Consider the following 23341-nt stretch of genomic DNA (forward strand, 5'->3'; position numbering starts at 1 on the left):
TAAAAAAGCTCCTACATTGCTGGGCCCAGTGCACTGTCAACGAATCATAAACGCTGGAGGGGTTAAGATCAGACGCAGGGGATGGAATCAAAGGGCCTGTGTGGAGCCCCACAACTGCCCAAACCGGGCCTGGAACAAGGACTCCTCACTTGGGGCCCAGGGATGAGCTTCTGGGGTTTTCTGAGCCCTTAAATTATATCTCAGAAGTCCAGTGCATTTTCCCGGGGAGAGGAGCTAGAACTTCCATGAAATTCTCCAAAAAGCTAATAAATCACTGAATAAAATCCCTCAGTGCTCTTGTGGAGCAAATGCCTTTAGGACTCTGACATCCTACATGACAGATGCAAGACATGATCATTTTAAGGGAATCCCATGGCATTCTAGAGGCATGTGGTATCGGTGTCAACAACAGAGTGCTGATTGGGCCTCCTGTGAAATTTCTAGTTTCTTCAGATTTGCCGTCATAAACAATGATGAGCTTATATCTGACATGATGCTCAGAGCCTCCAGGACAGGCCATAAACTAACTCAGAATCTCCAAAGATGCTGTGTGTCTTGAGATAGCCACTGGGGGACTGGATGTTGCCCTGCCCTTTGTAAGGACGTGGAGGAGGGCGATTCAGTGGTTTCCATCCTCGGGGTGAAGGCAGGCATGTAAATGGGACCTTGCATGTAAAGGATGTTGTAAGTGGGGTGCGACTGGTTGTCTCAGACTTTAGGATGTTGAGTGTGATTTATCCAAGTCAAAGAGCATACAAATTGTGCCCCTGAATTGCTACCCTGTCCTGTGATTTCTCTGAGAAACAGGTACAGAGATTGCAGAAAAACAAGCAATGAGTAACCTCCTTAGCAATTAACATGTTATCCATTATACATGTGTTACATTATATATGTATAGATTATACAGTATACATTATATATGTAGAGATTATATGTTATACATTATAATGTAGTAGATAATACATAAATTATGTTACATATTACTTATGATACATATATAACAGTTACTATATACAAAGAGTAAAACAGTACTTTGACTGGCTGGGGTTTTGGCCCAAACCCCAGTATAAAACTCAAGTGGGCCAGGATGAGCCCTGTGGAGACATCACAGGCAAGCCCAGGTCAGCCTGACCGTCTAGAACCTACTCTGGCAGAAGTGCCCTGCTTTAATTATGTCCATTTCTGGCCCAGAATGGAATCTGATCCCTTCCCTCACACCAGAATGGGTGCCCGTGGAGAGGGAAGGGGCAGGAGGGGCTGAGCGTCTGGTAGCACATTTGCCAGAAGACAGTGTCGAGGTTGGAGCTGTTGACAGGCCCATCTTCACTTTACGAGCAAAAAGGGCAAATCTGGGAGAATAGTCATGGGTGAGTTCGGCCACCCCAAGTAACCAGGGCAGTGAGGGCTCTGGCCTCCTGGAGGAGAAGAGGGAAGGGGCACCCGCAGAGCTCAGCCCTGTGGCCACAACCCCATCGGAGCCTTTGAACCTGACAAATCCAGGCACGTGCCCCTCCTTCTGGGGACAGACAGACTGGTAACTTTCTCCTTAGCCCAAATTTTCCCCAAGTTTGGTTCTTGGGATAATTTTATCTTATAACATGTTAAATAACATTAAAACACAGATTCAGTTTTTAAAATAATTTAAAGAATTTTGATACTCTTGAATATCTTATAAAACTTTGAAGGTGACTTGTTCTCATCTATGGCTCCGAAGCATCCCTATTTACCTTTGGTTTCCCTGTTGGAGCCAATCCCAGGTAAACTGGTGTTCTGAGGCTGATGGTGTAATTTTCAGGCAGACGTCCCTCCCGGGTCCTCAGACCATCCACAACCAAGCGCCCCTTGCCTCCATCTTGCCCAAATGTCACCTTAAGGATAAAGAAAATAAGTTAACTGTATTCTTACCTTCAACATCTGGCATTGTAGTTTATTAGTGGTCACAGGAATTTTTTTTAAAAAACTGTTTCTGTCCCTTCAAGTAGCTTTGAAAAAAATCAGAGATATTTTTTCCCTAGTGTTTTTCATCATCCTTATTTTGTGAGATTATGTTAGATATTAACCAGAGTGAGCTTAAAACATGAACTAAAAAAAAATTCTCAAAAGTGAACAAAAATAAATAGCTGGCCTGGAAACTTAGACAAAAGACAAATAACTGAAGAGTCAAAGGGTCATAAATAAACACACATCCGTGCAACGCAGGGCAAGGAAGAGTTTGTGCAGAGCTGAGACAGGGAAAGCCACATGCTCCTCTGAGCAGGGGTCCTGGAGAAGAGACCGAGGGCTACTTCTTGTCTAACAAGAGGAGCAAGTGTTTTCAACTCTTTGCTAAAAGTCAGGATCCCTGGACTCTGGTGTGGACTCTGCCACCTCCTGGCTACCAGACTATTCACTAATGACTCCCCAGTGCAGATGCCCAGCTGTGACTGCTGGCCTCCACTGTCTACTGACACCTGGGCTTGGATGTCTGACAGGCAACTCAATCAAAGGATGTTCACAACAGAACCGTTCTTCCCCAGTCACACCCACCTTCCCCACATCTTCTCCGTCTCATCTCCACTACTGACCCCAATGCTGGTCCAAAATCACAGGACTCCCTCTTGACTCCTCTCTTTCCAGAGAAGTCAAGAGGCCCTCTGGGCTCTGCCTTCTGACACATCCACTCTCTCCCCCTCCACCTTGGTCTCTTGAACCAAAGGCAACAGCATCCATCTGGTCTTCTACTTTTGCTCCTTTATAAATGCTTCAGCTAAAGAGGGTTTTAAAAAGATAAAGCTGATCATGTAATGCTTTTTTTTTTTTTAAGTTTTAGATTCTCTAAAAGCTTCAGAGACTCAGAATAAAATCCCAAATCCTCACCTAATCCAGTGCTTAAATGACCTGGGTCTGCCTCACCCTGCATCCCTGGTGGCTCAGATGGTAAAGAATCTGCTTGTAATGCAAGAGACCTGGGTTTGATCCCTGACTTGGAAGATCCCCAGGAGAAGGGAATGGCAACCCACTGCAGTATTCTTGCCATGGAGAATTCCATAGACAGAGGAGCCTGGTGGGCTACAGTCCATAGAGTCACAAAGAGTCAGACACAACTGAAGCGATTTAGCATGCATGTACACACTTGCCTTAAACTGCATTTCTTTAACCCCGGGATGCCTTTAGGCAAGAGCTGAGATGCTGAGGATGTGGGCCCTTACACCTGTGCTCCAGAGAAAGCATTCCAGACTCAGAGAAGGGTCTGGAGACCTGGAAATTGTCCTGAAGGAGAGAAATGGTCCAGGGGGCAAGGACGGGAACAAGCAAGGAGCAGTCCACGGAGCTGTGAGGCAGGGAGGATCTGAAGAAGCAGAGAGGAAAGCCCATCTTGGCATCTAGGATGACATTCGTGCATGGCATGTGCAGGAGTCTCTGGGGCCGAGATGCTGGGGTGCTCGGTGCCTCTGACCACACGTGCTCTCCCAGTGCTCGTGCCCTCCTGCCTGGAAGAACGCTGAGACTTCTGTCTTCAGCTACTCGGCAGTGAACTCGGCCCCGGGGGAGGTTCTAAGGCAGCCCCAGAGCTCACCGTGTGCCACTTCCCGTCACTGCACTTCTCTTTGCTTTTGAGCTTCAGTTTTCTCCCTTCTGCCCCCAGGGCAAAGACCAGCCGTCCCTTTGAAAGATAAAGAGCCATAAAGGAGTTCCTAGTCCCCGTATAAAACACGAGCCCTCTGGACGCCGTTGTCAGCACATCCACAGCAAACTGTGACCTGCAGGCGAAAGAGAGCAAAATGCAAAGAAGGAAAACAAGAGGTTTGTCGTGTTTCTCCAAATCTCCAAAGCCGGGAGAGAGGGTGAGGAGCAACCCCCCACTACTCCATAATTTAAGTGAATAAACTAAGGCATGTAATTGATTAAACAACCTATTTCTTTGGGAGTTTTTAAAAGCTTGTTTTTCAGCGGTTAAAAGTTTTATTGTATAATTTCCTTACTGTGTTGGGGAATAAGAGGAAGTTTTATGACAACCTCAGCTAGCGATGTAAGTCTCAGTGAATGGCAAGGAGGAAGATGCCCTACTTTAAAAAAAAAATCTGCATTTTAGAAAATTATGGTAAAATACACATAACATAAAGCTTAGCATCTTAACCATTTTTAAGAATAGAGTTCAGAAGTGTTAAGTACCTTCACTGTTGTGCAGCAAATCTCCAGAACTCTTTTCATCTTGTAAAACTGAAAATCCCTACACATTAAACAACAGCTCTGTAATCCCTCCTCCCCACACTGCCTAGCAACCACCATTCTACTTTCTGTCTCTAAGAATCTGACTGTTGTAGATGCTTCATAGAAACAGAATCATACAATATTTGTCTTTTTGCAACTGGCTTATTTCACCGAGCAGCCTCAATTTTTAAACCCAGTGAATATGTTTTCTATTTCATATACATGCAGAGAAAAGAAAGTTGTGAGGAAAAGTCAGGGAAAAACTTGAATAACAAGGACTTGAGTTAAGCATTGGGTAGGCATTTTCTTTCTGTAAGACATATTTAACACAGAGGCGCAGAAGTCCAGTTCACCTTCTCTTGCCCACCCTTATGTTTCTCAGACCTTAATACCTCGCCTTTGATGGAACAGGAATTAAGCAAGCATCATGCAGTAAAAGCAAAGTGTTAAAGTTAAATTTCCTTTGCATGATGGTTGCATATAGGCACGTGTGGCTAAGCAAGCTTCACTTTCTATGCACACTCACATCCATTCATCCATTTACTTATTCATTCAACAAATATTTAATGAGTGGGTTGTATGTACAAGGCACCATGATGAGCTCTGAGAATGAAGCAATGGATGTTTCATTCTTTGACTGGTTTGTGCTGTGTAGATGCCCTGGTTGTGGTTTACTTGCTAAGTCATGTCCAGTGGACTGTAGCCTGCCAGGTTCCTCGTCCATGGGATTTTCCAGGCAAGAATACTGGAGCGGGTTGCCATGCCCTTCTCCAGGGGATTTTCCCGACCCAGGGATGGAAGCCACATCTGTCTCCTGCACTGGCAGGCGGCTTCTTTACCTCCACTGCCACCTGGGAAGCCCTAAGAAACAGTTACTGAATTGAAGTAAATGGAAACATGTGGAGGCAGAATCAGGAAGTGGAAGAAATACTGACACTGTTACATCTCTTTGCTTTTTAATACTGTGAGGTTGAGCAAACCTGGAGATGCACTTTCATGCTTCAGATTTGCAAGTTTCCTTGAGGGTAGAGTTCCTCAAAATGAAAAAGAAATCTATATTCGTGAGATTAAAGCGACCAGATGGTGACACTGCTCAGTATGTCTCTCGGAGTAGCTGCCTGTTAGTGTGGAGGTTTGGAGAACGAGGGTTAGCCAATTTGAGGAGGATATTAGAACTTGCTACAGAATTAAAGTACTTTACACATATGTGGGCTTTGTTATTGGACTTGACATTTGCTTTCCAGCATTATTTCTTAAAGCAATTTTCTTTCAGAAAAGACTAACTGACTAACACCCCAAAAAGACATCAGTAGCTTCAAATCCTGGCATATTGTATTGCAGCTATGAGTCTTTATTGTTGAGGATTAGAAGGTAAGGCAGAGAGCAAAGAAGCATTTTTTTTACATTCACCCAGAGGTTAAAATAGTGGTGAAAGGGGAAGTCGCTCAGTTGTGTCTGACTCTTTGCGACCCCATGACTATACAGTCCATGGAGTTCTCCAGGCCAGAAGACTGGAGTGGGTAGCCTTTCCCTTCCCCAGGGGATCATCCCAACCCAGGTATCAAACCCAGGTCTCCCACATTGCAGGCAGATTCTTTACCAGCTGAGCCACCAGGGAAGCCCAAGAATACTGGAGTGGGTAGCCTACCCCTTCTCCAGCGGACCTTCCAGACCCAGGAATTGAACCAGGGTCTCCTGCATTGCAGGCAGATTCTTTACCAACTGAGCTATCAGGGAAGTCCCTAAAATGGTGGTACACGGTTGTAAAGCAGAGACCAAACTTGCAAGAATAGAAATCAGGTTGAGAATGACAGAATAGTCCAAATCTTGCAAGATCCTGAAAATACACTGATTGCCACAATATTGGGGAAGAAAATAATTTTAAAATTATATGTACTAAGGATTACTTTCTCCCACTTCCCCTTTAAGAATATTGCTTTTTCCATTTATTGTATATAATTCAGTGTTGGATGGGAAGATGCCAGGGTTGAATCATCAGAGGAAGCCAGATAGGTCGTCACAGTGAATGTGCTGAGAAAAGATGCAGGAGAGAAGGGGCCATGGAGGGAGGCGGGAGTGCAAAGCTAGTGGAACAGCCTCAGAGCTGGGGAAGACGGGAGGGGGGCTGAAGGGTGGAAAAAGGGCAGTGCATGCAGCATCCCAGGGAGACTGTTGACATGGCCAGCGTGACTGAGAGAGCAGCGCTGGGGAGCGGGGTAGGCCCAGGATGGGCTGAGAGCTGAGAGGGTCACCACCTCTGCTGTCCGCCTGTCTCCCACTGACACAACTATGCCAGATCAGGGATCTCCATAATGTCCACGAGTCTACTGGAGTCTGGAGCTCAGGGCTGAGGCTCACCTTCATAGCTTGGCCCCTCCCCTTCTGGCTTTCACACACTCAGCCCCTCCCCTTCCGGCTTTCACACCTGCCTGCGAATCACACACTTGCTTACTGAGCCCACTTCCAAGGGCCAACTCATTCCAACCTATGACCTCTCCTCCCTCCAAGCAAGACATTACCAACCCTGTTTAACTGCTGAGAAAACTGAGGTTCAAAGAGATGGAACAATTTCTGGAAACATGTGAGGCAGGTGTAATTATGCCACTTTTAAGTGTGGCATAATAAGACAAGCTGAAGAGAAGCGTGTGGCGGCCTTGGAGTTGCCCCTCAGAGCTCCCTTCAGGAGACCCCACTGCTGGGGCACAGTGGCCTGGCAGCACCCAGCTGCCCCTCTCTCAGAACTGCAGTGGCACCCAGTGACTCCCAGCTACACATCAAGCTCAGCAGAAAAGAGCCAGGCCATTCTGCCAACAGTGGTGATGATCTCTGCTTGGATGCCCACCCGTCAGCCTGAGTTCCTCAGAGCGCCCCCGCTGTCTGAGGCTCTTCCCACCTGTCTGCCTTCCCCTCTCCTTTCACAGCACCCCCGCCACGTCTCAGCTGAAGGCTCTCCCCACCAGCTCCTGCTCCCCTCTTTTATCTTCCAAAGGAACAACCATTCTCTTGCGCATCTCATCTCATCTTGACATCTGCATCCCCAGGACCTGAACTGGCTTGTGGCCTGAGGTCACACAGCCAGCCAGCGGCCGAGCGAGTGGATGGAAAGCCAAAATCGGAAAGCCAGGTCTTTTTGACTTTTGGGCAATTCTGCCTCGGTAGATAAGTCCCCAAAGAATTCTGGGCACTGTTTTATTTATGTCTCCTTCAAATCATATGAAAATGACAAGCCTCGCCTTTCTTTTTTTCCTGACACAATTAATATCTCTGCTCATTCCCTCCTCCCCCAAAGAGATACAACTTGTTAGCACAAAACGTCCCAACGTATTCTCTAAAGATGATGTTATCTGGCACCAAGACTTCCTGAAAGAATGACTTTTCTCTGACTGTAGAATGCAGGAGAAGAAAGGTGATGTATCACAGAAATAAATAGCAGCTTTGGAAAGACACATCAGCCTTATTTTTAGTATACTGTCAGTTCTAACCCAGAGCTGAGCTGGCTGTTTCAGGGTCTGGGCAGCACCTGTCAGGTGTGCCTCTGGCCGCATGGAGGAAGGATGCTTCAGTGGCTGGGCTCTGTGTGCTGGGCAGGCTGGCACTTCTTTTCCTAAACATGGTTGTTCCCCACTTCACTGGGCCTCCCAGGTGGCTCAGCAGTAAAGAATCCGCCTGCCAAGCAGGAGACAGGTTCAATCCATGGCTCAGAAAGATCCCTTGGAGGAGGGCATGGCAATCCAAGTCAGTACTCTTGCCTGGGTAACCCCATGGACAGAGGAGCCTGGCGGGCTACAGTCCATAGTATCACAAAGAGCTGGACATGATTAAGTGACTAAACAACAACAAGCCCCTTCCTCAGTGGCAAGTGCCTGGCATCATGGTGGTTAGCCTGCCCTAGTATATATAGAGTCCTACGTAGACTCAGAGTCTGAGTTGGCTTGGGGCAGGAACATGAAATAATACCTGGGTTTCAGCAAATCCTGGGGAAGCATGAATAGCAAGTGGCTGGTGGGACTGTCCCCAAACCGGAAGGCTCGGTGGCTGGTCTGGGCTCCGGGAAGTAGTGGGCAAAACTGAGCCTCTCCCCATGCCTTCGAGCTCCTCGGGGAGATGGCTGGCGCATCCTGCAATGGCTGTGTGGGAGAGAAACCAAAAATCAGGACAGCTAATTATCTGGGGGAAGGGTGGAGAACGCCTGTCTTGCTAAGTGCCTTGCTCAGTTTTGACTTTTGATTCTAAGAGCTGAATTCAATAGGGATGAATTCATTCTGGGGGAGGATGCATGTTGCTCCCATCCTACACAGGTCTGTGGTACATGGGACCAGCAGGTATCCAGAGCACCTCCCCTGCCTGGGGGCTTGCTTCACTGGTGGCTCAGACAGTAAAAAATCTGCCCGCATTGCGGAAGACCTGGGTTTGATCCCTGGGTCAGGAAGATGCCCTGGAGAAAGAAATGGCTACCCACTCCAGTATTCTTGCCTGGAAATTCCCATGGACAGAGGAGCCTAGGTGGCTACAGTCCATGGGGTCACAAAGAGTTGGACATGACTGAACAACTAACATTCCTCTGCCTGGAGCTTCAGAAGACCCACAGTGGTTCTCAAGAGAAGAACCACAGTAGTTCTTGAGAGAGGCAGCATTCAACCATTTTTATTAAAAAAAAAAAAGAAAAAGAAAAAGAAAACAAAACAAAACACCTCATATCAAGCCATCCAAGGCTCATCTGATTGGGCTCCAGTGAGTGGTTCTGAGTTCACCTCCCCCTGTCCCCTTTCTCCTCCAAACCATCCCTGTTCACCTGTTCACCGAGCTTCCCAAGCCTGTAGAGACCATACGTGAAGAGGACGCATGACAGGGGTACTCTTTTGCCCCCTTCTGATGCCTATGTCAGAAGCTTTCTCTATCTCCTTTATACTTTAATAAAACTTTATTACACAAAAGCTCTGAGTGATCCAGCCTCGTCTCTGGCCCCGGATTGAATTCGTCTCCTCCGGAGGCCAAGAATCCCGCGTCTTATCATTCAGCAACAATCTTTCATCTTGGGGGCTCGTCCGGGATCCTTCAGGACAAGATGGGCCCGATAATCTATGTGAACCTACTTCTGCTGACTCTAGAAATCCTGAGTCTGCCGTTTGATCCTCAAGACAATGCCTTCCTGTCCTGGGCTCACTCCTATGCTGCATTCCACAATCGGCCTAACTGCTGGGTCTGTGGAGCACTCCCCTCTTCATCAGTGGAAGGCTTCTCGTGGTGGACATCTCCACTTCAAGGAAAGGACTTTCTCTAAGTCTGCAAATACCTTCAACAATCGCATGTGATGCCTCTTCTTAAACTGATGACATCTAACAACCTTAAGATGGACTGATGTAACTATGGACATAATGTGACTTTTTATTTTGATTTTAACTTGGTTTAATGACTATTTTGCCTTACATCTGTAACTGTATAATGGGGTTTTCTAACCGTCTAAAAGCTTTTAGTTTACAAATAGTTGTCCGAGCTCCTATGAGTGCCACAGCCTCCTCCAACTATTACTTGGAGCCCCTGGATCAGACATCCTCACTATGAGGATTAGGAGAATATGTTGCCTCACCAACTTAGGGGCAACACCCCTTGTCAGCTCGGAAGCAGTTATAGAATGAGAACGACGCCCCTTTTCCCTAGGCAACATAATTCTCCTAAAAGGAAAGGGGGGAATGAGAGAGTCATTTCCTAGGCAGGTTGATAAGAAGTCTAGGGGTCCCCAAGGAGAGAGAGGTCTGGGATATTCAAGGAGGAAGAAAGGACAAACTTTTTTACTTTTTTTCCTCTACATTCCTTAGGATTATATAACAATAATGTATCCTGCCTGAGAACAGTCTTTGGATTAAACCCTCTGGCTAATTCTGTTATCTTAAAACATAAATTATGGGAGTAGGTCTGGTCTTTACAAGGATGTATCCTGCCTGAGGACAATCTTTGGATTAAACCTTCGGGCCAACTCTGTTATCTTAAAATGTAAATTATGGGAGTGGGTCTGGTGAGGTCTTTGCAGCCTCCAGACATTCTTTGGATTCATTGGAGAGTATATAACTCCATTGCTAATACTAGCAAAGGGGGTACTCTTTTGCCCCCTTCTGATGCCTATGTCAGAAGCTTTCTCTATCTCCTTTATACTTTAATAAAACTTTATTACACACACACACACACAAAAGAAGAGGACGCATGACTATGAAGAGCACATTCTTTGGGGTTCTACAGCCCTAAGTTTTAATTCCAACTCTACTTACTGAGTGCTCTTGGGCAGTTTTTTTAACTTAAGGTTCAATTTCCTGACCTGTAAGATTGGCATTTTATTCTGCTCTTGTAGGGGTATGGTGAGAACTGAGAGATGAGAGGAAAACATTGCAAAGTGTCTGTACCTGTGAGTCCCACCACATCCTGCTGCCTCCCAGCTTTGGGCTTCTGTTTGTGGAGCAACAACATTCACTCATCTAAATTTAACCCAAACTCCAGACCCAGTCTGGCTATCCCCTCCTCCAAAAAGAACACCCCCAGCCCCTGATCAGTAGCAGGAAAAATGCCTGCAGACCACTCATGTCCCTCTCAAGTTATTAGTGTGTTTAATGATAATAATAATAGCTAATATTTATTGCATGCCTACCATGTGCCACGTGTTGTCTATCACCTCATTGAATCCTCACAACACCATGAGATATTACTATTCAGTTGAGTTGAGTTCAGTTGCTCAGTCGTGTCCAACTCTTTGCGACCCCATGAATCGCAGCATGCCAGGCCTCCCTGTCCATCACAAACTCTCGGAGTTTACTCAAACTCATGCCCATCGAGTCAGTGATGCCATCCAGCCATCTCATCCTCTGTTGTCCCCTTCTCCTCCTGCCCCCAATCCCTCCCAGCATCAGGGTTTTTCCAATGAGTCAACTCTTTGCATGAGGTGGCCAAAGTATTGGAGTTTCAGCTTCAGCATCAGTCCTTCCAATGAACACCCAGGACTGATCTCCTTCAGGATGGACTGGTTGGATCTCCTTGCAGTCTAAGGGACTCTCAAGAGTCTTCTCCAACACCATAGTTCAAAAGCATCAATTTTTCGGCACTCAGCTTTCCTCACAGTCCAACTCTCACATCCATACATGACCACTGGAAAAACCATAGCCTTGTATTACCTATCCTCATTTACAAGGCTTCCCCGATGGCTCAGCAGGTAAAGAATCTGCCTGCCATGCAGGAGACCTAGGTTTGATTCCAGGGTCAGGAAGATCCCCTGGAGAAGGGAATGGCAATCCACTCCAGTATTCCTGCTTGGAGAATTCCATGGACAGAGGAGCCAGGTGAGCTACAGTCCCCGGGTCGGAAAGAGTCAGACACAACTGAATGACTAAGCATTCACTCACTATCCTCATTGATGCTGCAAGAAGTAGACCCACAGAAAAGTTAATTATTCAAGAACACACACTTACTACTCACCAGTAGTAAGTGAGAAAACCTGATGCAAACCCAGGAAGGCTGGCCCCAAAGTCCAGTATTTAACTACAAAGCCTGGTGGTCTTCTCTCTGTTTTTGGGCTTTTGGAGGCAGAATTAGTTTCTTATTCTGTCTAATCTGAGGGCTTGCATGAAACAGGGAACATTACATCCAGTGTACTCACTGGGTCTCCCACATCAGTTGCCCCATGCAACTCTTCTGCTGATGCCCCCAGAGACACCTGCCAGTCTCCCACCAGCTTTCCACCTGCTTGAGGCACCTGTCACTCAATATGCCACCTACTCCATTCATTCTCCTTCCACCTAAAGGCTTGTCCTTCTCCTCTCTCCACAACTGACTTCTCCATCCACCTAGTAACCTGCACTAGTTGTCTCAGAATTATATTAACTCTTGCCTCTCCTCTGCCACCCACCTTCAGTTATTATATGATCTGATACATTCCATCCCCTGAATAACTTCGAGTCCATATTCATCTCCACCAGGACTGTGCTAATCTAGCTTCTCAGTAACTCTCAACCTAACAGTGAAAAAAAAATGACTCTGTGACTTCATTCCTGATGGGGGTGTTCTACAGATGATCTCTTCCTAAGAGTTAAATGACAACCCTTTGGGATTTATGAAATATATTTCTTCTTAAATAGCATTAAATGTTTCTCTTTATGTACTATCTCTGCAACTCCCCTGAATCATCCAAGCAGCATGTGGTTGACTCGAAGTGAAAAGTGGGTTGAATGGAAGTGCATTGCTCTCAAGAAGGCCCCGGCTTTGGGGTCAGGCTGAGTTTAAATTCCAATGCCGCTTTCCATCTGTGGGAGCCTGCACAAACTGCTCACCTTTCTAGGCTACTGCATCCTTTTCTCTGATAATAGTACTTCTCCCACACAGTTATGTGAGGGTTTAGTAAGAAAATCCACTTAAAGAGCTCAGTGTAACACCTGGCACATTGGAGGTGCTCAGCGTTATCCATTAATCATATTAACTGTAACCTTGGATATGAGGTCACACTGTTGACCTCAGGCAGAGCTAGGAATTCAAGTTCTAACCCTGTGTTCAGTTTATGATAATGCTTCCACTCTTCCAAACCAGGAATTTCATTTCCTTTCAGCCTCTCTTAGAACTAAACATTAGAATCACCAGGAGCTTTATAAACTCCTGTTGCTTGGACTTAACTCAAGAGTATTTGACTTAATTGGGTGGGATGCAACTCATGCACTGGGACTTTAAACACTGCCCAGGTGTCCCTAATGTGCTGTCAAGGTCAAGTCACACTGGTCATGGCAAGGCCTGGGTGCATGTGTGTATCCGGTTATAGAATGCAAGACAGAGAAATGTCTGTGGGTAGGAAAAGGCTCATCAGCTGCAGATACTGAGAAACTGAAGTCAAAGTCCTGTTTGTTCTTAGTTCAGTCGATAAGTCCCGTCCAACTCTTTGTGACCCCGTGGACTGTAGCCTGCCAGGCTCCTCTATCCAGGCAAGAATACTAGAGTGGGTTGCCATTTCTTCTCCAGGAGATCTTCCCACGACAGAGACTGAACCTGCATTGGCAGGTGGATTCTTTATCACTGAGCCACCAGGGAAGCCCCTCTATTTGTTTACAGGGCTGCGAAAATTGCCAAGTGTTCAAGATTCAAAAGAGAAGCTAAAAAGAAAACTGTTTTTTTTGGTATAATTTCGGTATAACCCAACTATGGATGACCCATTAGTCCCACTTCCTGGAGGCACTGGCTACCATGGGAGAAGGTGATCTACACTCCTCCCCAACATCTCCAGCGAGGAAGATTCTCTTCTGAGAATCACCGAAAGAAGCAAACCCCAGTGCAAGGTTCTTGACACTCACCTGGTGGATACTGAAAGTCTTGGCTTTGTAAAACCTTGTGGACCCTTTAAGCAACATTAGAAAAGGTGGTTCATTTAAACTGCAGAATCCCAGGGACACATCTCTCTTGGAAGACTTACTGGCCAGATCCAGGACTTCGGGACTCTCTGATGATCTGGAATGACAGCGGAAACAAACTCTGACACATCCAGGAAGACACACTGGCAGGGAGAATTTGTTTCCAACATACACATTCTTACTGCCCTGATTTCTGGCTAAACGCTCATCTGTTTCCACCTAGTACAGGGTGTGTGTGTGCACATGTGTTAAGTCGCTTTAGCCATGTCTGACTCTGTGACGCTATGGACTGTAGCTCACCAGGTTTCTCTGTCCATGGGGATTCCCCAGGGAAGAACACTGGAGTAAGTTGCCATGCCCTCCTCCAGGGCATCTTCCAGACCCAGGGATCGAACCTGAGTCTCTTATGTCTCCTGCATTGGCAGGTGGGTACTTTACCACTAGTGCCACCTGGAAATTATTAACGCATATATGTGGAATCTAGAAAAATAGTACTGATGAACCTATTTGTAGGGCAGGAATAGAGATGCAGAAGTAGAGAATACATGTGTGGACCCAAGGTGGGGGAAAGGGGAAGGTGGGATGAATTGGAGGAGTGGCACGGACACATATACACGACCACGTGTAAAACAGAGAGCTAGTGAGACGCTGGGGCACAGTACATGGAGCTCAGCCTAGTGCTCTGTGATGACCCGGGAGGGGTAGGATGAGGAGTGGCTGGGAGGGAGGCTCCAGAGGGAGGGCATATATGTATATTTATAGCTGATTCACGTAACTGTACAGCAGAAACTAACACAAAATTGTAACGCAACTATCCTCCAATTAAAAATAAATTTTAAAAAACATACAAAAAAAGAAATATGAAAAACAAAATAGGCAGAGAGGACAAACACAGACACCAGATGACCTAGAATGATGATGAATAACAGGAAACCACAGAAGTGAGTTCAAGAAAGGATTTATCTCACTGTATTTCTGTAGACAAATCTCATGGGTAAACCTACTTTATCTTATGACGGTCACCAAGCCCTAACAGCAGCTCACAAGCCTACCGGGCTACCTAAGGCTCATGAGCAGGCCCGGGCCCTCCCTCTGCTCAGGGGAGAGTTTTGCTCTCATCTAAAAAGGGACATAATCTGAATGTTAATTTTAATTAAACCTTTTCCAAGGTTATGTTCCAAAGCTGCTGCTACGAAGGGAGGCTGGGCCCCAGAGCTTTCGGTTAGTTTGCTTTTAATGCGTGCATCGTGCCAAAGATGTGAGCGTTGGACCGTAAAGAAGGCTGACACCTAAGAATCAATGAACTGTGGTACTGGAGAAGACTCTTGAGAGTCACTTGGACAGCAAGGAGATCAAACCAGTCAATCCTACAGGAAATCAACCCTAAATATTCACTGGAAGGACTCATGTTGAAGCTGAAGCTCCAACACTTTGGCCATCTGATTTGAAGAGCTGACTCACTGGAAAAGACCCTGATGTTGGGAAAAATTGAGGGCAGGAGGAGAAGTGGGTAACAGAGGTTGGATGGCATCATCAACTCAATGGACATGAGTTTGAGCAAACTCTAGGAGATAGTGAAGGACAGGGAAGCCTGGCGTACTGCAGTCCATGGGGTCGCAAAGAGTCAGACACAACTGAGCGACTGAACAACAACAAATCATGCCAAAGAAGGTGTTTGGAAAGTCTGCAGATGAGAGCAGCATGAAGCCATGGTGATAAGTTCTCTGTGTCGGCAGGCCCCTCTCATCAGCTGCACACACACCTCTGGATGAAAACATTGCTGATGCAGCCCTCGAAATGACTCCCGCCCAAACGCAGGGACTGCTGGAAATCTGAAAGGCCTCGAAGCCTTTGGTTATTCTTCAGAGGCTGGTCATCAATGAGGAGCCGGAGTCTGAAAAAACAAACAAACAAACCAAAAAAACAACAAATAGGAGTAGAACAGCTGGTGAAAACGATCCTCTCCAGGTGGGCAACTGACTGTCTTTGATTCAGACCCAAAGTCTTTTACCTGAAAGAACTCACTAAACTATTTTGAAAGAACATTTGCAGTTTTGTTCCATATATTTCTTTTTGCACATGGCATTTTTATTAAAGTACTCTACAGGCATAGCTCCTTTTATTGGACTTCATTTTTAAAATATGCTTCACAGATATTGTGGTTTTTGAAAAATTGAAAGTTTATGGCAACCTGCCTCAAGCAAGTCTACTGGCACTGTTTTTCCAATAGCATTTCCTCACTCCGAGTCTTAAGAGTCTCACTTTGGTAGTTTTCACAAGATTTCAAACGCTTCCCAGAGAAACAATTACAACTCCCTGAAGGCTCAGATGATCGTTAGCATTTTTTAGTGATAAAGTATTTTTTACGTAAGTATTCTCTACGTATTTTTTATGTACATAGTTTTTTTAAACACCTGTTGCACACTTGATAGATACAGTATAGGGTAAGTATAACTTTTATATTCATTGGGAATCAAAAATGTTGCGTGACTCTTTTTATTGTGTCATTAGCTTTACTGCAGTGGTCTGGAATTGAACCCACAATACTCCCAGGTGTACCTGTATATATACAGAAAGTGCAGGTCCTAAGTGCCCAGCTCAATGCATCTTTGAAATGTGAAAACACCAACACCGCCAGTTCCCCAGGCACCCTGCCTGGGCTCCCTTTCCAGTTCTCTCTCTCCAAGAGTAACACAGCATGCCGAATTCTGATGAAATAGTTTAGCTTTGCTGGCTTCTGAATTTCATATACATGAAGTCACGGGAAAAGCAGTCTTTCACATGTGACCTCTCTTGCTCGGCCTTACATGTGCGGTTCATCCACGTGGCTGTGAACAGCTGTAGATCCTTCATTCTCATTCTCCCATTTTGAATGTACCCCAACTTATTTATCCATCCAACTGTTGATTCTCAGTCAATGAGAAAATTGATACAGTACCAAGAAGAAGGTCAAGATTTACTAGTAAAATAGTGTCAACATTGAGGACAAATATGTCTCAGAAAAGATACTAGAAAATTCCACTAAACTAAATAAAATAAAATTCTTAGTGTTCTGGCAGAAGAGCCATTCCACTCACCCAGAGTTGTCGCTTATTACAGACACATAATGCAGTAAACCATCCATGTACGTCTGTGGAGACGTGAGAATCGGGCTGCTGCTGTCCCTGGTGCTCAGTTCAATGTGACCGTCTTCCAGGGTGACCTGCAGACTGCTTGCCTGCAATCATCAGAGAACATCGTACCCATCAGTGCAGTCCACCTGCATTTAATGATTATGAATGTATCAATACTCAATGTGTGAGCAAAACTATGTACAAAACAGGATGTTTCAAACCTAATGTTTTGACTTTGCTATTTTGATCTAAAGGTTATTTTTGAATATTTGGACTCTGTGTTTATGAATATAAAAATCTTATGCAAATTATTTCAACATTGATGAATCTGTCAAAAGCATTTTATGGACCTACAATCATTAACCAACTTAATGTCTCCATCAATTATACAAAAGTTACACCATTTCTAAATTTTTCTATTTTCACTTTCACTCTGCTGAAGTTATTTTCATCAGGATCAATGTTTTTCTGAATACATTTTTACAACAAAGACTTGATTCATCAATTTTCTTCATAGATGATTACAATGACAGCTTCCCTTCAGTCATGAATTTTTATTTTTGGGTCCTAATTTCCAGGAGGTTCAATTTTCCAATGTCAAACTCTGCAGCTATAAATTTTGGCAAGATAATTTGATTCTTTCTATTAATTGCTAATGTTCTTTAAATGTGTGTGGTTATAAATAAATATTTAAAAAATACCAAAAAATTGGTGTAGTTTTGGCAGTTGTCATTTTCATTTTGTTGATGTGTTTTTCCTACCAGGTACAATTTTTGTGGTTTTTCAACTAGATGTGATTCTTCAGGGAGCTTTGAGCCTAAAACAATGTTTACAGAGTGTGTTTGTAGCCATTATCAGTTTCACTTTATGTTGAGTTTTTTCAACTGGCAATATTTATTATAAACTGGATAAAAGAATGCTAACTGAAATGTATTTCCTAAGAAGTTGAATCCATTAAGAAGTTGCAGGCACTGTTCCTAGGGTATTTGAAGGGTTCCTGCCTTGTCCAGGATTGACCTCATCTTTTGCTAAGCCAAGTCTTCTGCCTCTTTTGGACCATTTTGTATACTGTGTATTAAGTGTCCCCACTCTCTGCGGAGAGTGTGTTAAAAGAGTTGGGGCAAGGAACTTCCCTGGTGCTCCAGTGGTTAAGAATCTGCCCTGCAATGCAGGGGATGAGGGTGTGACCCCTGGTTGGGGAACCAAGATCCCGCATGCCACGGGACAGCTAAGCCTGTGTGCTTCAACAAAGACCTTGCCCCCATGCCACAACTAAGACCTGATGCAGCCATAAATAAATAAATACTTTTTGACAAAAAGAGCTGGGTCAAAACATCCTGCTCTGATAGAAAAGCCAGGCTCACAATCTAAATGTAGCCATGTGCTTTTTCAGAGGTATTTTTGTTTTGTTTTTCAAAAAAAGGATCTCAAAGCCATACTGCATAGCACAGGGAGCTCGGTTCGGGGCTCTGTAATGACCCAGAAGGGTGAGATGGGGGTGGGAGGGAGGCTCCAGAGGGAGGGAATATATGTATACACATGGCTGATTCATGATGTTTTGCAGCTGAAACTAACACAACAGTGTACAGCAATTATATTCCAATAAAAAAATAAAATAATCAATAGAACATGAGTTTAAAAAAAAAAAAAAAAGATCTCTAACAGCTGATTGAAAAAGACAGCAAGAGAGGAGAAGAGTTCTATTTACAACATAACCACAGAGGCAGCTCGTCCCTCCTTTCAGCAAATACTAGTTGTCTGCTGTGCCGGCAGTCCTGAAGAAACAAACCCAAGAAGAAGAGTGTCCTACTTCTCTTTCTATTTTAAAACCCCAGTTGTTCCACCGGCCAATTTCGGAGTATTAGCTGACTTTTACGCCTACATGACCACACTGGTTAAATACTCTTAAGTCAGAGAATCTCTGTGGCTTGCTCTACAGGAACAAAGAGCAAAAGACATTACTTTCTTCCATTCTCCGATGCAAATATCGTCCAACAAGCTGCTGCTGCCAAAAAAGGAATCTCAAGAGCTCTCTTTTGCGGAATCACAAACGAGTAATGGGTGTACATTCTGATTTTTTTTTCTTAATTCTAAAAACTTAAAGCTTCATTATTACTTATACCAGTTCTACTTCACCTTCACTCAAAATACACCTGAAAAGAATGAAAATGGAGCCCACGAATACACATAAATCCCATTCTGTAAACTAGAATGTACTTTCTAAGCCTGATTTCTTTTAGGCCCTACCCCAGGATGGGCAACCACTTCCATGGTTGAAATCCACAAAAGCATCTACTGTGTGATGCTAGACAAAAATGCCCAACGGATTTACCTTCAAAATCCCTCTATTGTTTTTGACATCGAACCTTGAGTCAGGCTTAAATCTTGTTCAACATTCATACAATATTTCATACCCCCGTCTGATGACTTAATAAGATGCCACTGGGTTGAAAGGTCTGAAACCCGAAGGAGGCTTGGAAGTGGCTGGATGATGGGAAGTCCAAATTGGTGAAACTCAACTGTCCTCCCCTGGAGAATGAGGCAGATCGCACGAGCTGAAATGCAAACATGGAATAAATTACTGGCCCTGTAATCATGCCATGGCTGAAATAATAGTATCTTAACCTAGGTCACTTCACTTGAACTGACCCATGGGAAAAAACAGTTTGCTTTTTCTGCATGATAATTTGCCAACCATCTTAGTGTTTTTGTGTGCAGAGCTGGTTTTCCTACCTTCCTACAAATTTAATATACAAGCCTGAAGAGGTTTTGCAAGTACAGGGAAAGTGTAATAAATGAGCCAGTTCATCATATCAGAATACGTCAAAAGTTGGTGTGTTAACGAAAGTCAAACATGGGTTAGCTGGGGACCACTCCTTTGCAAGGTTCTGAACTCTTCACTTACCTTCCAGTCTTCTGAGCACTTTTTTGTTACTCCCACTGTATCATTCAATCTGACGACGCCAGTGGTCTTCTTCAGGTTCTTCATGCAGCCTCGGAAAGCAGGTGTAGAAATGTTAAACCTGATTTGGGGATGCAAGAAAAGGAAGAGATGGACCAAGCGCAGGCTTGCTGGGGAACTGCAGCTGAAACATGGCACTCATTCCCTACAACTTCTCACCCATGAACAAGTACGTGTTTTATGGTTATCTCTTCTCGTCAGATTTCTATACTGCTACTAATTTTGTGATACTGGGAAAATCTATTAGATATTTCCATTCTGTGTGATTTGCATTCTCAGTATTAAAAATGAACACAATAATGTTGACAGAAGAGTGGCCAGTGTTCCCAAAAAGTATAGACATATAGAAGGTGTACAACATCTGAAACTGCTCCCCCCATCCTCTCCTGGAGTCATGATAATGCATCATGAGTTAAAAGCATATTAATAAATTAATATACTAGAAACATCATATAAATATATATTAAATTCCCTGGTGGCTTAGGTGGTAAATAATCTGCCTGCAATGTGGGAGATTGGGAAGGTCCCCTGAAGAAGGGAATGGCAACCCACTCCAGTATTCTTGCCTGGGAAATCCCATGGACAGAGGAGCCTGGGGTTGCAAAGAGTCAGACATGACTGAGGGAATAACCCTTTGAATAACTAAATAAATAAGTAATTAATTATAGCCAGAAATACTCTAGAAAACTTCTTGATCCTTTTTTCCTGTCCAGTTTTAAGTCAGCCACTGTAAACGCCAAGGAAATAAATTATTTCTTTTTGGTCCTCGTCAATTAGGAAGTGTGGCTTGGTATATTTAATCAGTGCCAAGCTGGAACAACGGAAAGCACTGTCCGGCCTCATATGCTGTATCCACCACCTCCTAACTGTGCAGGCTGGGCAAGAGGTCACTGTGAGGATTAAACAAGTTCACGTCCAGGAGGTGCTCGGAACCCTCCATGGCACTCGGTCCTGGGCACTCAGGAGGAGCTTCTGAGAGAAGCTGCTCTGGAGCGTTGGGCTCTGGAGGCAGGCTGTGATGGTTCAAGTTCTGTCCTGGGTGTCTTCTCTGTGTGTCTATCTTCTCATTTATACCATGGGAAGGTGGTAATCTGCTTCCCAGCCCAGAGTTTAAATGAGATAATGTGGGTAACGTACTCCAACGGTGCCCAGTATAGAGCAAGGACTCGGTGAGATGGCAGAATTGTAACTAGCCCCATCGCATCAGTGCATCACTATAACAAAGCAATTTCTTCTTTTTTTTTAATTAAAAAACTTTTTTTTGGTTGGGCTGCATAGCATGTGGGATGTTAGCTCCCTAACCAGGGATCAAACCCAAATTGGAAGTGTGGACTCTCAACCAGGGAAGCCCCTATAATGAAGCAATTGATAAAGCAGCTCTTCCTATGTGGCTGCCTTGGCATTTCCCCTTTGATTTTCAGATCTATCTGGAGCGGATGTCACACAAAAACACTAACATACGTGAAATGACTGAAGTCCAGGCAAATATTTGTGTTTCTTAAGCAAATGATGTACTAAGACAAACACAAAGCTGACTTCATTACTAATCCCTAAAGGGGCTCACTTTTCTAAATGGAAAGATGTCTGCCTTCATTTTTATTCAATTCATTATAAACAGCTGAGCTACATGTAATATGCATAAAATTAAATTTTATTAAAAGGCAAAAACAAATCCTCATGGGCATCACAGCACAAGCTTGATGATTTTACAAAACTGGCTTCTTGCCTCAGGAGAGGAGGAAAATTCATATCCATTCCTGGGGCTTGTCTATTTGTCCATATGTTAATATTTATTAACTCATTAATATTAATATTTTGATCCATTCTCTCTTGGGTTTCAACATGCTTTAAACTCATCCACATCTCCCAATTCCTTTTTTCCATAAAGCATAGGTTGAAGGAAGAATAAGGTGGCAAAAAAAGCAAAGGGGAAAGGAAGCTAGCTGACAGACAAGGAGCACCTGTTTTGTGCAAGCTGAAGCTCCAGTACTTCGGCCACCTAATGCCAAGAGCCGACTCATTGGAAAAGACCCTGATGCTGGGAAAGATTGAAGGCAGGAGGAGAAGGGGTTGACAGAGGATGAGATGGTTGGATGGCATCACCAACTCAATGGACATGAGTTTGAGCAAACTCCAGGAGATGGGGAAGGATAGGGAAGCCTGGTGTGGGGCAGTCCATGGGGTCGCAAAGAGTCAGACACAGCTGAGCTGCTGAACAACAACTATTATCTGATCCTCACAATAACCTTTTGAAGGAAATATTTTCTTTTTTTAAAAAAATATTTACTATCATTTCGTTAATCTCTTGTTACGTTTTTGTTTATATTGGAGTACAGCCAACTAACAATGTGCAATAGTTTCAGGTGGACAGAGAAAGAACTCAGCCATACATACACAGGCATCCATTCGCCCCTAAACTCGCCTCCCATCCAGGCCGCCACATATCATTGAGCAGAGTTCCCTGTGCTCTATGGTAGATCCTTGTTGGTTATCCATTTTAAATACAGCAGCATGCACCTGGCCATGCCAAACTCCCTAACTATCCCTTCCCCCTATGTTTCCCCGCAAAGGAGATATTTTCTCACCTGTCATTACTGAGCACTTAGCATGTGCCAGGCACTGTGCTAAATCCTTTACTCTGAATCTCACGACCAGTCTAAGAGCTAGTGCATCACTGTGCCCACGTTACAGATGTACAAGGAGGCTTGGGAAGGTTAAGTGACTCCCACGAGGTCATTCAGAAGGAAGGTGGCAACATTGGGGTCCCAGGGGTCGGCGTGTCACACAAGATAGTGTGACCTGAAGCCCTTGCTCTTTGTGCTTACACAGGTGTGTACCCACAGCACTGCAATGATCATGACTCTTTCCTACAGAGCAGTTACCTACAGCAGAGATGTTAAAATGAAAGATTCATTTCCACTGTTCTTCGGGATGTTCTTGTTACTCTGGCTCATCTGAGGGTCTAGAGTTCCACATCTGCTCCAGAATTCAGGTCTGAGCACTCCTGCTAGAGGAACTTGACTGAGGAGGGGTGTAGGCTGCCATAAGAATGGGTGCGTATGCTGGGGTATGTGTACACACCATGGGCCAAGCTGTTCACAAAGGATTAGCTGGGTCCAGCCTGCTGTGGGCAGATCTCAAGAGAGCAGGAGGAGCAAAATCAAACCCCGAACTCAGTGCTGGGTATTAACAAATGTTCAACAGAGCCTTGCCCAGCGTTTAGTTTTGGAGTTTGTTTCATTGTGATGTGATATTATCATACTCTGTGATGCAATGATGTATATAACTCCTCGGGAAGTGTTTTTTGTTGGTCTGAGGCACTGTCAGGGATGACAGTGCATCGCTGGCATCATCAGGGGTGATCTGCTCTTCTTATGGGAAGCAGATGGGGTTAACAGACTGTGGTTTGGCTTCTGACTCTAATCCTACACAAGTCACTCCAAGATCTGGGTCCCCAATCCCAGAAGGTATGCTATAGGGAGAGAGAGAAAACACCACGCTCACACGGTCTCTTGCCTACGTTCCTGTACACAGAGCTAACATGAGGCTTGCTTCTCTCCACGTTAGGCTCAAGCATTGACTGTCTCCACTACCCCACCCGCCGCCAGGGCTCAGGGCACCTCCCCCCTTTGAAAGAACTGCTGGTTGCACCTACAGACTCAGCTGTGGGTCACTGGGGAGAAATCCTCCGTGACCCACATCAG

At 44.7% G+C, this 23341-nt stretch overlaps 1 protein-coding gene across 2 annotated transcripts in view; it reads right to left on the minus strand.

Moving 5' to 3' along the window:
• The window catches only part of LAMA3 (laminin subunit alpha 3), a 246698-nt gene that overhangs the window by 6322 nt on the left and 217035 nt on the right, over positions 1 to 23341 (minus strand). For both annotated transcript variants that reach the window (XM_061130933.1, XM_061130935.1), the window contains 8 exons: positions 19581 to 19698; positions 19090 to 19230; positions 16640 to 16779; positions 15325 to 15456; positions 13506 to 13659; positions 8149 to 8318; positions 3557 to 3740; positions 1728 to 1868 (listed from right to left, as the gene is read on the minus strand). In XM_061130933.1, the coding sequence (XP_060986916.1) occupies positions 1728 to 1868; positions 3557 to 3740; positions 8149 to 8318; positions 13506 to 13659; positions 15325 to 15456; positions 16640 to 16779; positions 19090 to 19230; positions 19581 to 19698 (1180 nt within the window). The remainder of the gene's footprint in view (positions 1 to 1727; positions 1869 to 3556; positions 3741 to 8148; positions 8319 to 13505; positions 13660 to 15324; positions 15457 to 16639; positions 16780 to 19089; positions 19231 to 19580; positions 19699 to 23341) is intronic.

Source organism: Dama dama, chromosome 27, assembly GCF_033118175.1.
Source record: "Dama dama isolate Ldn47 chromosome 27, ASM3311817v1, whole genome shotgun sequence".
In the NCBI taxonomy this organism is placed as follows: domain Eukaryota; kingdom Metazoa; phylum Chordata; class Mammalia; order Artiodactyla; family Cervidae; genus Dama; species Dama dama.